General features: G+C 37.4%; 1 protein-coding gene across 1 annotated transcript; it reads left to right on the top strand.

Annotated features, from left to right (window-relative positions):
• Positions 1–13008: 13008 nt before the first annotated feature.
• LOC149537826 (syntaxin-related protein KNOLLE-like) lies at positions 13009–14207 on the top strand. The gene has a single exon (XM_089802047.1). The coding sequence runs from the start codon at positions 13211–13213 to the stop codon at positions 14072–14074; it is 864 nt and encodes a 287-aa protein (XP_089658173.1). The 5' UTR covers positions 13009–13210; the 3' UTR covers positions 14075–14207.
• Positions 14208–15854: the final 1647 nt, after the last annotated feature.

Genomic DNA, 15854 nt, shown 5'->3' with positions numbered 1-15854 from the left:
ATGGCCAACCAAGTTGTGAAACTCAGTGGCATTTATGTCAGAGGGGATGCATGACTCATGTAGAGTTCCATTAAGGATCTCTTGATAAAGTGGGCTTGTTCGTAAGAGATCCAGGATGGAGATCTGGTCTGACATGTTTCCAAGGTGTTCTGAAATGTTATACTATGGCCCTAGTGAAGGTGATTCTGATGGAGATGCTCGAGATGGAGGTGGTCATGCTGATGGTGGTCTAATTTGTGTGGATACAGGTGGACTAGCTATATTGAGTCATGTTCAATGGGTAGTAACTGCACTCTGAGTGTCTGGGCCTTTGATATTGATGACATTGATGGATGGTTCAACTTGGGATATGCAACCAATTAAGCTACCATAGTCTAAGTATGCTGAGGTATAATTCTGAGATGTTTCTTGGTTGTCACCTTGTTTACTTGGAGCATTGTTAGGTTTGTTGATAGGAGGGTTTGCAGGTGCCTTTCTCGGGTTCATGTTATGAGGAGAGAAAGCATTTTCATACATCATTAAGCTTGCATTAGGTGAGGGTTGTGCCCCCACTGTGATCTCTTTTTGGTCAATAAGGTCCTATACATAATCCTTAAGTTGCATACATTTAAGGGTAGTGTGCCCTTTGACATGATGGAACTTGCAATATTGGCTATCTTTGTACTAGGATGCTCTAGACTGATTGGGTTCCAAGGGTTGCATTTGTGGATACTGAACATGGTTATCTTTGGCCAAATTTTTGAAGATTGTATCAAGAGGCTCCCCCAATGGGGTTTATGTTTCTGGTTGCCTCTGAACACAGGTTTACTACCTACTGATAGTGTGATAGCATTGGTTTGATTATGAGGAACTAGTATTTTCTGATGAGTTTGCACGGGTGGCTGGTGATACATAGGGGGTTGCTATTGATAAGCTTGTTTTTGGAAAAATGTGGTGGGAACATTGGTAGCTACCCCAACAATATGGACTTTTCGAGTGTCAGTGGCACCATCTGTCACTATATTCTTGTTTTTGTTCCAATATCAAGTTTTGTCATTGCTCGAACTGCAGTCCTGGGTGTTTTCTTTGTACAATCTGATGACACCATCCTTAATGAAGCCTTGCTTGAGGCCCATTCCTTTTTCTTTGATGTCCTTGTATGTTTCCAAATAGTTGATAACCATGTGATGAGCGAGGCTAGGGTGTGCATTGTTTATGAACATCTTGACAAGATGGCGCTCAGGGATGGTACAAGAGATCCTTGTTGTGAGGATCTGCCAGCATTGTAAGTACTTTACAAGGATTTCTCCTCCCTTTTTTTTTAGTGTGGATGATTTCTACTACAGATAATTTAGTTTCGACAAGATGGGTATACTGAACAACAAAGGCCTCAGAAAGTTTTGCAAAAGTTTTAATAGTACCTTGAGGTATATGACAGAACCATTCCAAGGCTAGTCCTGCTAGGCTCTTTGAAAAGAGCTGCATGAGGAATACATCATTATAAGCTACCTCTTGACTATGCATATAGAATTCCTTAACATGTGTGACTGGATCACTCTTCCTCCTAAATTTTTCAAACTTGGGGATCTCAAAATGTTTAGGAAATGGAGTCAATGTGATAGTCCTATCAAAAGGGTATGGGAAATCATTTTCAAATTTGAAATTTTTGGTGTCCATCCCATCCTTAAGGGCTTTGAGAGAATTTTTCATCTCTTCCCATTTAGACTTTACAGGTGGAGTAGTGGGTGTCCCCGATCCAGGTGCCCCCGGTGTAGGATACGTGCCAAAATCTGAAGTGTGATATGGAGAACTCTGATGACCATATGACGTCTGTGGAAAAATGGTTTGCATAACCGATGGAGTGGATGCTATGGTTTACGAGAATGAGGGTTGTGTATACTATTGCATCTGCTAAGGTTGGTGTGGTAGATAACTATGAGGTTTCTGCCCTATGAGATAGTTCTATGTGGGTGCTTGGGCATACTACTAATGTGAAGCTTGCGGCTGAAATGGTGGTAATGTAGATAATGCTTGTGCTATTCTTTGGGAATATATACCATGCCCAATATATGTGGGTTTTGTGCCTATTTGAGAGTAAGACTGATTTGGAATAGGCGCAAGGTAGTTAATTTTTGGCAAAGTGTTTACTATAGGGAATTGCAATGGCAGTGGGTTTGGGCTATTACCTAGAGGTGGCATGGAGAAATAGTTGGTGAGGGGTGAGAGTGAATAGCTATGTGAAGTAGTGGATGATAGTTTCAAAGGTGCAGATGTGACTACAGTGCTAGGGGGAAGACTAGTGATAGGTGCCTGTGTGGCAGCAATATTCCAAGGTCCCAAAGGAAATGTGGCTGAAGAGCTTTGGCTAGTTACAAAGGGGTTGATAGTGATGTTTGGTGGAATGGAAGATAAGGCATTGGACCCTAATGGTGGTATTTGAGTAGCAAATGGACTAGATGTGATATGGGCTAGAAGCGAAAAGGTAGTGCTACTAGATGCAAATGGAGGATTTGGTGGAGTGGAAAAATGAGTTGTGGAAACAGATGCAAATGGTATACTTGAGGTTTGTTGAGATGCAGTATGTACTAATGGTTGAGTGAGAATGGGATGAGTGTTCTGTGGAATGGGAACTGGCATCTAGGTCAAGGGGATATTTGGGTCTACTAGTTCTACTTGAGGTGGTTGCCATCCAAACAATGGGTGAGTAGGATCTGTTATGTCGATAGGTGGTGGACATCCAAACTCAAAGACACCAACATTGTCTCATAAGAAATTTACCATGATGGTTTCCTTGTTATGATCTATGATGGCACTTACAATGGTAGCATGACCAGGTTGGTTCATGAAAGCCTCAATATCTATGGATGATCCTGGTTCTCCTGGGATTTGTGGTGATGGGTCTAATGGTGTCATGGATACTACAGAGTATGACTGAGCTCGAGATGTGTTACCACTATGACTAGGATCCATGTGTTTTTTCTGTGTGTGCCTACCAAAATGTATGGTGGGTGGCATGAAAGGATGCTTTTCCTAAAGATGCAAATGCAGTGAGGGATGATACTAAGGGTGTCTAAATGATATGGTGCTAAGTGCAAGAAACTTGTGTTTTCCTAAAATATGAATGTGGGAAATGTGATGGTGATGCAAAAAGTGTGACCCTAACCTTTGGCTCAAGGTGATGTGGGACACCAATAACAACCTATTCCTAGCAAAGTGTTGTGTTCCAAGGATACTCAAGATGATGAGAGATGTGATGCAAAAATGTTTCTAAGTGAGTGAGGAAATAACGCTAAGATTTTAACAATGCATGTGGAGGATTCTTCTTCAACAACCTAAGATGATGGGAATGGTCTAACTTTAAATGCTTGAATGGGATAGTGCAATTACTAGATGAGAGACTAAACCTATAAGTGTGTAAGTGTGTGTGGAAAAAGGAAGGACCTAACAGAATGAGTAACAATAGAGTTGTTGATAAGGCTCATATTAACACCATGTTGAAGGTTTAGATTTTGGATTTTGGAGTCCCATTTAGTTTTCAATGCTACCTCAGCTCCATCTTTCTCAATTTGATCCAATTTGGCAATCCTAGGGTTAGGGGTATGTTGCTTATGCTTTGCTTTGATTTCCTTATAGATTGGTATTTGAGGAACCTTAGCCTTCTTAAACTTAGTCTTGGGGGGGCTTGACATGAGATATTTCCAAGGATTAAAATCACAATCGTGGGGTTTTTGGAGGTAGTGACTATGCTAAGTGTGCCCTAAGCTAGGATTGACCAAGTTTGGCAAACATTCATTCAACAAGTAAAAGATCAAGCAATAGCTAGGAACAAACAAATAGAAGTTTTGATTTCTAGAATGTGATACTTGCACCAAGGAGTGTGTATGTTTTTACAAATGTTTTGAACAATCACTTCAAGTACATGAACATCCTAGATGATTGGCTACAAAGCTGATAGTTGGTTTATCTAGGGAGTCCTTGATATATGCAAGGTACGTGAGGCCCAAATTTGTAGATGAAACCAAAAATATGTCACACAGTTGAGAGGGGTGGTAACCCACTTCTCCTCTTTCACTTCTCAAGGGTATAAAGTTCCTTGAGGCTTAGCTCGAGTGACAAAATCTTGATCCCAAGAGAGGTGTCTTTGGATTCACCTCTCGATCTTTATACTTCGTCAAAATGCTGGAGTTGAGGTCATCCCTCGAGGTGATGAAATCCCTAAGCAGGCCCCCTAGAACTAAAAACAAGGTTTTGGATCCTATTCTTATGCACCCAAGATGGCCCACAAAGGTGACAAGGGGAGAGAAGATTCGAATGACCTTGGGCTAAAAAGCAGAGTTCTTTCACCAATTGATTCTTAGATTGTTTGATCTATTGAAAACACAAGTGATTAAGATGTAGATGTTCAATTCCAACTTTGATATGCATCAACAAAAGTAACATCGGTCGAAGAATGCAAGCAAGAAGAAGAGTTAGGGTCTGCAAATTAAATCTCGTGCGCCCGGAGGCCCTCCATGTCAATTGATTTTTGTTCAATTTTAGAGCCCAAGCTTGAAGTGTTTGATCGATCTAATTTCAATTCTTATACATTCAAGAAATCCTCTAACTTAAGTCAAACCCTCAAAAATCAAGTGAGTAGAGTCTGATTGTGGAACACTTAACACCTTTTTCAAGTGGACCCATTGCCCTGAGTATGGTGCTGAGATTGCAACCAAAGGGTTTGAATTGATGGATGGTTAGAAAAAGGTGAGTCCAATGATAAACTACTCAAGTTTTTTTTTGTTGATTGTTTTAACTTAGCGAATTTTGAAGATGCCCAAAAATTGAAGTTTTCCTAGATTGCATGCAGAATTGAAAGTTTGTAGTTGTTCTTTTTAAGCTCCAAAATGAAGTGTTTGATTTGTGGGGTTGTTATACATACAAGTTCATTTTTTTTTTCAATTTGCAAAGACAAGTGACAATGACTATAATCAGACCAACAAAATAGACAACATTCCCGTAGAGAAAATCTAAGAACCAGCATTCCTGCAAGGGTACCTGCATTCCCACAAGCAGGTTTGTGATCCCACTAGAGTTTTCTTCATGGGGATGCTAGGAAAAATTGGTAAAATAAAAAATAAAATGAAAAACTAGGGAGCTCATTTTGAACAGAGTGATCCCGCTAGTTTATGTTTTTTACAACTTTCTCACACATGAGAATGACAGTCCCATGGAAAGATAATTAATTACAATTTTAATAGTAGTTACAAAAATAGTGCACATTCCCACAAGCTAGAATGACGATCCTGCTGCTCTAAGGCACGTTCCCCTTGGAGGATTTGTCGGCAAGTTTGTCAATTACAATTGTTGCCATGTGTCATGTCATTGTTGATGTGTTGGCTAATGTTAATGGTGTTCTCGCAGATGAGCTCGCATTCTCGAGGTCATGGGTTTCTGTTCCTGCCACTCTAGGGATGAAAAAAACTAGGTTTTCTAAGAGTTGACTATGTAAAAACTGCTTAGAGGGTTGTGTGCTTGTTGTTGTGGCGATCAATTGTACCGTTCAATCAAAAACCACAAGATAAAGACACAAAAGTTAAAGCATAAAATGTTAGTCTCCCATGGTTAGCCAAAACATGAAAAAGCATGTGAAACTAGCATTGATTAAGATTAAAATGACCCTTGCAGGGTCCCACTCGGTGTGCCAAAATGTGTACACTAATATGTTAGCAAGAAATACTAATCTATTTAAAAACCAAAGCATTAACTAACAAAATCAATATAAACTTCAAGAGAGACAAAGTGAGGTCCTCAAATGAGAATATGAGCCATGGATAGGCTCTCTCAATGAGCTTGATCACTTGATGTAGGGTTGTGTCTATTTGTGGATTTGGGCTGTATGCTCAAGCTTCAAATTGCTTCAATGGTGGAATTTAGGTGGATTTTGGTATGGATATTTGAAATTGGTATGAATTTGGCTTCTCAAAATGACATGGTAACTTTAAGGCTATGAATTGTGATCATTTGGCTTGGGATAGGATCCAATTTATAGGCAAGAGGCTTGAGGGATGGATGGCTAAGATGCAAGGATGAGGAAATAGTTAAGGATGGCTCAGATTGAATGAGACAAGAGCACATGGATTATGCTTCCTTACAAGAAATCAAAGAGTGACACATGTCACAAGGAGAGTGGGTGGAGTAAAGGGAATGGATGAGTCAACAAGGGAGGCTCAAGGCTTTAAATGGCCCTCATAAGTGCTTGTAAGAGCATTTAAGGGCATTTAAGGGATAGTGGGCTTCCTTTATGACTAGGTGTGTGGAATATTTTTGAGAGGAGACTTTGGCTTGGTTTAGGAAAGTCTTAAGCTTGCTTAGGAATGTGCAATGATTAGAGGATGGATTAGGCTTGTGTTAGGATTAGATTAGATATGGGCAAGTGGATGGAATTTATGAGGGTGGGTGAGCTAGTGACTAAGCTAGGTTAGTATGGGTGGATGGGCTGGATTAGGCTAATGGAGGGATTAGGGATAGGCCTAGGGGTTTATTAGGTTTGAGGGATAGATTTATCAAATATATTTATTTAATAAATAGGGATTTTTGGAATTAAATAGGAGAATAGGATTAATTGATAAATAATGGGTTATTTGATTTATCAATTAGGACTATAGATGATTAATTAAATTAATCAGCTAGGGGATGGAAAAGGATTAATTAAATAAGAATTTAATTAATGATGCCTTTAGAGATAGCTAAATAGGATTACCGAAGTGGTGTAATCATATTTAGGTGTCTATAGATATCAACATTGTTGGAGGTTGTTTCAATAGTGGAATTTGGCTATGGAAGTCAAGATGTGGCATGGTGTCACAAGACCATTATATAGGAAGATAGACATGGGGAAACAAGATGTTGTGGGTTCATTAGAATGGAACTTAAGTAAAGATGGAAGTGTCATATACATTTAAGACTAGTGTATGAATGGGCTTTGTGGAGCTATCAAGCATAGGAGGATTTAAGAAAAACTTTCAGGAGTAAAGAAGTTAGGTTGTAGGGTGGATTTGTTGGTCAATCTCATTATGGAGTAGGATGGTGTGTAGGACATTATCTAAGGTGAAATCAAGGGGCTACATGGAGTATATTGGAGAATAGGATGTAAGTTAGAGTGGGGAGTAGGTAATCGAGTATGGAGTGTACCTAAGGAGAAATAAAGGTATTGCTTGAGATTGTACAATGCACGGTCTTGTTACGGACTTGATCCTGGATGTAAAGTGTTAGGTTTATTGGCATAATGTAGTGTAGAACTTGTAGGATGTGGATTTGAGGAGCATGGAATAGTTGTGTGGAGTGGTGAAGTGGGGTCTTACACAAGGTGAACCTAGAAGTGTTAAAGACTAGGGTCATGTGAAATGGTGCAGTGTAGGATTTTTAGGGTGGAAATTTGAGGAGAATATGTCGATGGTGTGGTAGGCTGGCTAGGAAGTTACAAGAGTAGTCTAGGTAGTAGTGCCATGGGTTAGAGAGTTTGGGAGATGTGGTATTATTTTATCTAGGTTGATGTGAAGTGCATAATTTGAGGTTTGAAGTTTGGTCTTTTGAGTAAGTGGAGAGAGGCATTTGATTGCATCTTACATATGTTTGGGTTGAATTTGAGGACAAGAATCAAGTACTAAGAAGTCACAAGGTTTAAGAGGTGTATTGGTGGACAAAGGTTAGGTCCATTTTAGGTTGATGTAGATCATGCTAGAGGGTGGTTAGTAGTCAAACATCATGGTGCAATGGAAGGCTTGGTGCTAAGGTTGAACATGATGACTTGGGAAAGTGGATTTGGGAGCTATCAAGTGTAAGATTTTGTCAGGTGCATGGTCTAAGGAAGGTTTTTATAAGTACTAGGGGTTGAACAATTTTTCAGAGTTGAATTAATAGATGAGTGTTGGTGGTTAGTTTAGGTTGCAGTATTATAAGTGAGTTAGGTGTAGGGCATGCCAAATGGTTCTTCAACAAGAAAGAAGAGTAGCACCATAGGAACTGAGAGAGACCAAAGTTGAACATGCAAACTTGTGAAAGAAAATTTGGGCTTGTGCATTGGGAATGTCAAGAATGGTTCCCTCAGTAGTTGAAGGCCAAAGGAAAAATTTTGGTTGTTAGTGGATGAGAAAATGGTGGCTAAGCGGAGATGAAGCATTTGGTGGGAATTCTCAGGGTGTCATTTGGTATGGCCATCTTAGTAGAAGTGAGATGTGGAGTGGATTCATGCAAGTGGGTTAGTTGTGGGATGTGCATCAAGTATGTTGTGGAAAAAAAAAGGGTGTACAGGTGTGCAATGGTGAGGATAAGAGTTAGTGTTTGTAGACAAAGGCATCTATGGATCTCTTCAATAGGTTGTTTTATTGACTATTAGCATCTAGGATGTCATCTATTTTAGGGTGGGGGGGATGTAAGGGGACATTGAATCACAAGATGAAAATATAAGATTGTGGGCATGTGTGGAAAAGATGGGTGGACATAGGTGTGGAGTAGGTGAGGCACAACACCAAAATCAGGGTTATCTAATGGGGGAATGTTATGTGCTTGGCACACATAGTTTTGGTGTAGGATCTTGACATGGGATGGATCCAAGGTCTATCCATATGGTCCCTCTAGCATGGTTGAGGTGTAGGCATGACATGGATTCAAGATGATGTGCGATCTTGGGGTTGTGCTATGTGATGTTCCCACTAGATTGGTTGTGGTGTAGACAAGGCATGGAGATGTAACCATGGAGGGTAAGTGTTGATGTACATCAAGGGTGGCTTAGTCACTAAACCTCCCTCAAGAGGGATGAAGAAGAGTATTCCTTCTCTCTAGTCTCCAATTGAGATAAAGGTGACACATAGTCTTAGGAGCGAAGAAGAGTATCTCCTCCTTATCATGATGTTGTAAGGTTTGGATACAAGACAAGGGTGTATAACTTAGTAAGATGGAGTAGTTGGGCCAATGTTGGGGATGAATCAATAGGATTTTTCTAAGATTTGAAAGCTAGGGAAGTGAACTACCAATTGTTGTGGTAGGAGGGAATTTTTTTTCTAAGTGGGAGCATTGGAGGCTTATGGTGAGTTGTGTGGGGGATGTTTTGTGGAGCCAATTGTCTATGCAAAGAGATATTAAAGGGGTGTGACACTAGGTCTACATGCATGTTACTTAGTTGATAGGATTTGCACTGGGATGGAGTCTCAAAAGTCAAGGTGGTTTAGTATGGTGATTAGGATATGGTGTTTTGGGGTAGTGCTCTCAGTGAACCAAGTCATGAGTTAGATCTATGTCAAATGACTACATAGGTAGTTGTGTGGCACAACATGAAGTGGTGAGTCATGCTGGATGGGTAGAAGAGATGGCTTGTGGTGCATGAATAAAATGGGTGAAATGATTCATAGGTGAAACTGTGGTGGCATGGCCAAGTTGGAAGGAAATACAACATCCAAGGGATTGCGTAGATCATGGAATAAGGTCATGGTGCTCAAGTAGCTCTGTATTACAAAGGAATCTATGGATTGAGATTATGTAGATGCATGAAGGGTTGGTTTGAGTGTAGTGGTTGAACAAGGAACAAAGTATTCACCAACAAGAGCATGTAGACATAGATGTGGTGTCAAAGTAGTTGGGGCTTAGTGTTTAGATTCATGGTTTGACTAAGGAATTCAATAGTTCCATGGGGAAAAGGGTCAGGTTTTAATGTTTATGTTGACTAAAGGGAATCAATCAAGAGATGGAGGGTCATGGAGATAAGGGCATCTTAAGGTAGCATGCATGTTTGGACTAGAGGACTCTAGGGTAGTTTGAGGTGCTAGGGTATTGTTGGGTATTCTTTGGCAGTATGCATAGTGAGCAAGAGAGGAATTAGTAGTCTAAGCCACTTAGGGTGAATGTTGTGTTCAACAAGGGTGTTGTGGAGATTATTGATGTTGTGGTGCAATGCTTGTCTTAGGTAATAGGTGTAGTTCAGGAAGGGGAGTTGTCGAAGTTCTAGGCATTCAAGGAGTGGTGCAATGGGGATGAAGGGTGGTCAAGAGACTCATAAAGTTTAGATCACATATGGTTGGTTTTGGAGCAAGGTTGTCTTATGGGGGATGCTGAGGGGAACATATGAAAGGGATAAGTAGGGGTTCAACATGGGTTGAGTAGGGGTAAAAATTAGAGCTTGAGGATATGTGAATGGTAAAACCAATGACAAGAACCATGGTGGTTCATCATGCACTTCTATTATATAGGAGTGTATGTTTAGACAGTTAGGTGTGGAGGCACATGATGAGATTTGGGTGTAAGGAGTAGTTTGGGTGAACAAAAATGGTTGACCCAAATGGGGAGTCCAAAGTGGTGATCACTAGTATCGCATGTGATTGAAGATTCTAAGGGAGAAGGCTCAAGCTAGGCATGAGCAACATCCAACCCTATGACATAATGTTACACCATTAAACAAAAATCCAAATGCAAGAATTAAATAGAAATCCCTAACTTCAATTTTCAAATTTGAAATGATTTGACAATGGCCCCCCTTCAATATAATATTTTGAATGAATGATATATGTTTAGAACCATTAGCATAGCCTAGTTTTTACCCTTTGAAATTCTTCTATCATCATCAAATAAACATAGGTAGCATCAATGCATCTAGCTCAGGGATCAGGCAACTAGATTTAGTAATAGATCAAAGGTGAGAGTTACACCAATGAGAATTTTGTGTGTGTAACTTTATTCGATGTCTTTGGATTTATTAGTATAAGTCATTATGATACCAATACGAATGAATTTGCATATTTCATCCATTCATATTACACTGAATGATGATTATATTTTCATTTCTTGGCATAAGTTATCCTAGTAGCTCCATTAGGTGTCGAAATAACTTGAAATCCCTTACTTTGGTAGTGTATGTTACTCTAATGATCACCTTATCCACAAATCATTCTAATCAGATCATCAAGTTTCAAGTCAAGTCAAAACATGCTTTCGGAATAGACATGGATTTATTGATGGTTTCATCGAGATGACTTATCCCAATGCTTTCATCATGTTCAATCCACATGGGTTTTCTTGATCTCCTTCTTATACCAACCTTAGGTATCTTATATTACTAGGGGCTTCACCAACAAGTCCATCAAGCATTGGGGAGGTTCAAAATGACATAAGCCAACTGTTTATGTTATGTTGATTGACTTCATTCGAGTGACTTTTTCCCAAATATATATATAAATATATAGTACTTGAGTTTTACTTTATTGGATGGTGTCTTCTTTGTTGGTTGTCAAGAAGAAAATTTTTTGTTTTACCTTAGTGTAAATCTTCTCGATAAGGTTCTTTGATATAGGTTTTCTTTAGTCACTATGCTTTGGTTGCTTCTTTACTACTACCAGCTTCTCTTTCTTTGATGAAATTCATTCTTTTATTCTACATTATTATTCTTATTGGTGTATCTTATCCCTATTTTTCAAATTCATGTTTCTCATGGTTCTCCATCATGTTAATCATTTTCTAAAATGCAATTTTCACTTAGTGCAACTTTTGTTCTTCTTTGTACTATTCTTGAAGCATATAGTCTAATATGATACAATTTAAACTTCATCAATTCTCTTGCTCTAGAATATTAGAAGAATGCAATGATGATCCCATAATTTCCAATTTGATCATAACAACCCATTGTAATCTCAATGATGTCTTTGAGCTACCAATTGAAGATCAAGTTTGATGAACCAAATCACATATGCAAGGTGGTTATTTGGTGATAACCTTCATCCTACACAAAATGCCATGGCAAAAGGGATATATTGTACATACATTTTGAATGCAGATAAAAATTCAAATTAAAAAAGACTTTAAATCAAAACACAAATGCAAAATTTGGCTAAAAATTTGTGTCAACACAACCTAGAATCTTTATTAAGTGAGATTGTGTTTTATATATAATGCATTTGATGCCTATAGAGACATTTATATAATATACTTAGTTCCTTCCAAAAATAATATAAGTTTTAGAAACTTACACATTTGAATTTTTTTGTGAAAAAATCTATTGTATTATATATATTTTTAAAGAATATTTAAAATTAGATTTGATGTCTTTTAGGTCTATTACCTTGATATTAATAATCTATTTTATCAATTGATGCATTTTGTTTTATTAAATTAATCTAATGGGGTGAAGATGTATATTTTGTTTGTAGTGGTTCAATTAATATATGGTCTAGTTTTATCACTATAAGTTGTATGAAAATTTTAATGTAGAGTTTATAATATCAAATTTTGTGCAGAAGGAGCATGCACACTTTGTTTGTAGTATAGTTAGATGCCTTCTAGTTAGACCCAAAAACAAATCATCAACTCTCAATATTTCCTATTCCTCAACCTCTAACTGATATTCCATTAAAAAATTTGTCCTCGATTAAAGACCATAGAAAGGAGATAGTTTCTATGATCTCAATTAATACATAAAGTAGGAAACGAGGGTTTATGTACAATGTTGTTTTAATAGGTTACAATGAATTAATTAGACACTTCTACTACACTAGCACTCAAGTTATTAGATGTAGTTAATATGTATGCTTTACATATATTTTAGTTAGGTGCATCTTACACGATGTATTGGGTAATTCGATATTACTATAAGTAATCTCTAGACACCAAGACACACCATAAGATATTGTAGAGTATTAAAAAATCTAGTTCCATGATATAACTATAATTAGACATATCTTACCTCAAATAAAACACTAAATTATAAAAAATCCAATTCCATATTGTTATGTAACTAAATGTATGAAATATGAAACGAAAAGTAACAAATTTATAACAATTTTATAACAAAAACCTCTCATTTCTCAACTCTTATGTAATCTTCCAGAAATGAAATAATAAGACCTACTCCCAATTTAAAAGACCATTAAAAAGTGTATGTTTATCCTCTCAATAAATCAGAAGGAAAAGGCGGGCTTGAGTGCATGTTGCATTATGGGTTGCAGTCCCTTAATTAGGCCCTCCAACTGCGCCACCTCCAACTACTTTTTACATTGTAATCAATTATTTCTGGATTTAGACCCACCTTTCAAGGAAATACTCATGACACCCACTTCGAGAATATGAAACATTATCTGTCAAGAACTGGTTATGAAGCATTTAGATTCATGATATATCGCTCTTTCATTCAAAATCTACATCAGATCATTCAAGTTCTCTTATTTACATAGACCCATTAACCCTACAATCATTCCACAACAATTCATTCAACATGACCGATCTGCACATTGTTCATGATTCCATGAAAGAAGATGACAAACCCTCTTCTGATTTTACGAACGGTTCCTCTGTTTTGGTGCAGATCATAAAAGCTCAAAAGGAATTGAAGGCCATAGACGAATGTCTTGAGACTCTGAGAAAGAATCATGAAGAAAGCAAAAACAGGGTGAAATTTGGAGAAGAAGGCTCAAGAACAGACAGGGCAAAAGCAATGATCAGCATAATCTTAGGAAAGGTCAGATCAATTCAAAAGATGTTGGATGATCTCAACAAAGATCAAACCGGAACTGTAAAGATGGTGATGAATGGCATAAGAAAATCTCTGAAAGATAGGTTGGTTTTGCTGAATCAGCTTCGCCAAAATATCAGAGATGATTACAGAGAAGAAGTTGAGAGATATTGCTTCATTGTTTCTGGTCAATACCCACCAGCAAATGTAGTGGATGAGATGATGCAGCATGATGTAGAGGGCCACAGTTTTCAGATTGTTCATCAAGCATTGGGTATTACTCATGGAGAAGATGATATGGAAGAAAAGTATAATGAAATCAAAGGGATTGAGGCAGATCTGAAGGAGTTGCAGCAGATTTTCATGGATCTGTCAATATTGGTTTGGGATCAGGGGGAGGCATTGGATGAGATTGAGAAAAACATGGTGTGTGGTGCAAATGAATTGGAGGAAGGTGTTGTGAACTTGACTGCTGCTGCCTCCACAAATGCGAGTTCATCCAAGTGGATTTGGATTGGGGTCTCTTGTTTGTTGGTACTGTTGCTTCTTGTATTGGCCATTTTAGGCATTCTATACTTCACCCAAAAGACCATGATGTATGTCATATTTGATTTTTCCATGTTGTGAAAGAGCTTGTAATGGATATTGTAGTTTTCAATTTAGGTTTGGAGAAGAATAAGCGGCTTCTGTTTGGAGGGCAGTTTGAGAAAAACACTGTTAGAGGATTTATTTATTTATTTATTTTTCCTTCTTCAATTTACTCATTCTAATATTATGCTTAAAATTTAATATGTGTTAATTATTATTTTATATTATGAAATTGTTTATAATGTGATTTGTTTCGACCATTCTAGGGTTGGAGAAGAATAAGTGGCCTACATCTGCACGGTTATTTTGGCAAAACATCATTAGATGGTCATTTTTTTCCTGTATTAATTTAATCTAATAACATATATAGAAATATTTAAAAATTTAATTGAGCTAATTATTAAAGTGGGTACAATTATATTGATATTTTAATTGTAAATAAAATGTGAAATCGTATAAAATAAATGTATTTAGATTTTTTAATGATGAATATAGGAAGAGTGAAAATGTCTGGATTTTGAAAATTAGCATTAGTTTGGGAATAAGAATTTTCTATTGGACAAATGAAACGACTAATTTTTTCTAAGATTGTAGTTAGATTCCAGTCTTCATTTAAATTTGAGAGGATGTAGCTTCGACACCCCCAATTTTTACCTTTCATGAATTATTGGTGGGTGAGCACACCTAGATGTGATGGGTATAAAATGCATCAATTTGCACATAAACTCAAAATCATTAAGCAAAAAATCAAAAAATGGAATGAGGTGACATTCAAAAACATTTGCAAAGAAAAAATATTCTTGACAAGTCTATTAATTAGGGTTTGGATAGTGTGAACTTCTACAAGCAGCAACACCATGTAAAGAGATATAGTGGTGTCAAAAATCTTGAGAACTTTGGCTACGAGAGGGAGATAAAAATACTCAATAATTTCATGCATCTACAAAATAAAAAAGAGTTGCTAATCATATTTTTTCTATCCATAATGCACAATTACAAAATTTAATTATGGATGCCCAAGGCATTCAATAGGAAGGGGTTAGATTCTTTAAAAAACTTCTAGCACCAATGAACCTACCTGCACCCTTAGCAACCCAAATTAAAGATATTCTTCAAGCCATCAATGCCATTATCTGAGAATCTAACAATGCGAATTTTTTGGCTCCATTCACAATCCTTCAAGTGAGAAAAGTGGTCTTCTCCCTACCTACTGATAAATCACCTAGCCCAGATGGATTAGTATTGTACCAAGTATGTTTGGATTTTCTTAGGTGGTACCTCCTACGTGTTCTTGAAGAATCAAGGAAAAGTAAATCAATGCTAAAATTCTTTAACACTACACACATTGCCTTCATCCTGAAGATTAAATCTCCCATTTCATTTTAAGATTTTAGACCAATTTCTCTATGCAACACAATCGACAAGATCATCACTAAGGAAATTTACATTAGATTACAACATTTTATCCCACATCTTGTATCACAAGAACAAGGAGGCTTTGTACTAGGCACAAAAACTATGGAAGGAGCATTAGTTGCACACAAGATTCTTCATTCAATTAACTCAAATAAGTCCTCAAATTTCATCATTAAACTGGATATGATGAAAGCATATGACAAAGCTTGCTGGGATTTTATCTTTAAAGTATTTCACAAATTTGGTTTTGTGAAAGGTTTGTGCAAATGGATTCAAGCATATATTTTGGGTGCAGTATTTTTAGTAATTATTAATGGATCTCTAAATGGCTTTCTTACATCTACACAAGGTATTAGACAAGGTGACCCTCTATCTCTGGTTCTTTTTATTTTAATGGCTTAAT

This window comes from Cupressus sempervirens, chromosome 9 (genome assembly GCF_028749045.1).
Source record: "Cupressus sempervirens isolate cs-2001-9-10 chromosome 9, ASM2874904v1, whole genome shotgun sequence".
In the NCBI taxonomy this organism is placed as follows: domain Eukaryota; kingdom Viridiplantae; phylum Streptophyta; class Pinopsida; order Cupressales; family Cupressaceae; genus Cupressus; species Cupressus sempervirens.
Note: the sequence above shows the minus strand (reverse complement) of the source record. Positions and strands in the feature narration are given on the sequence as shown.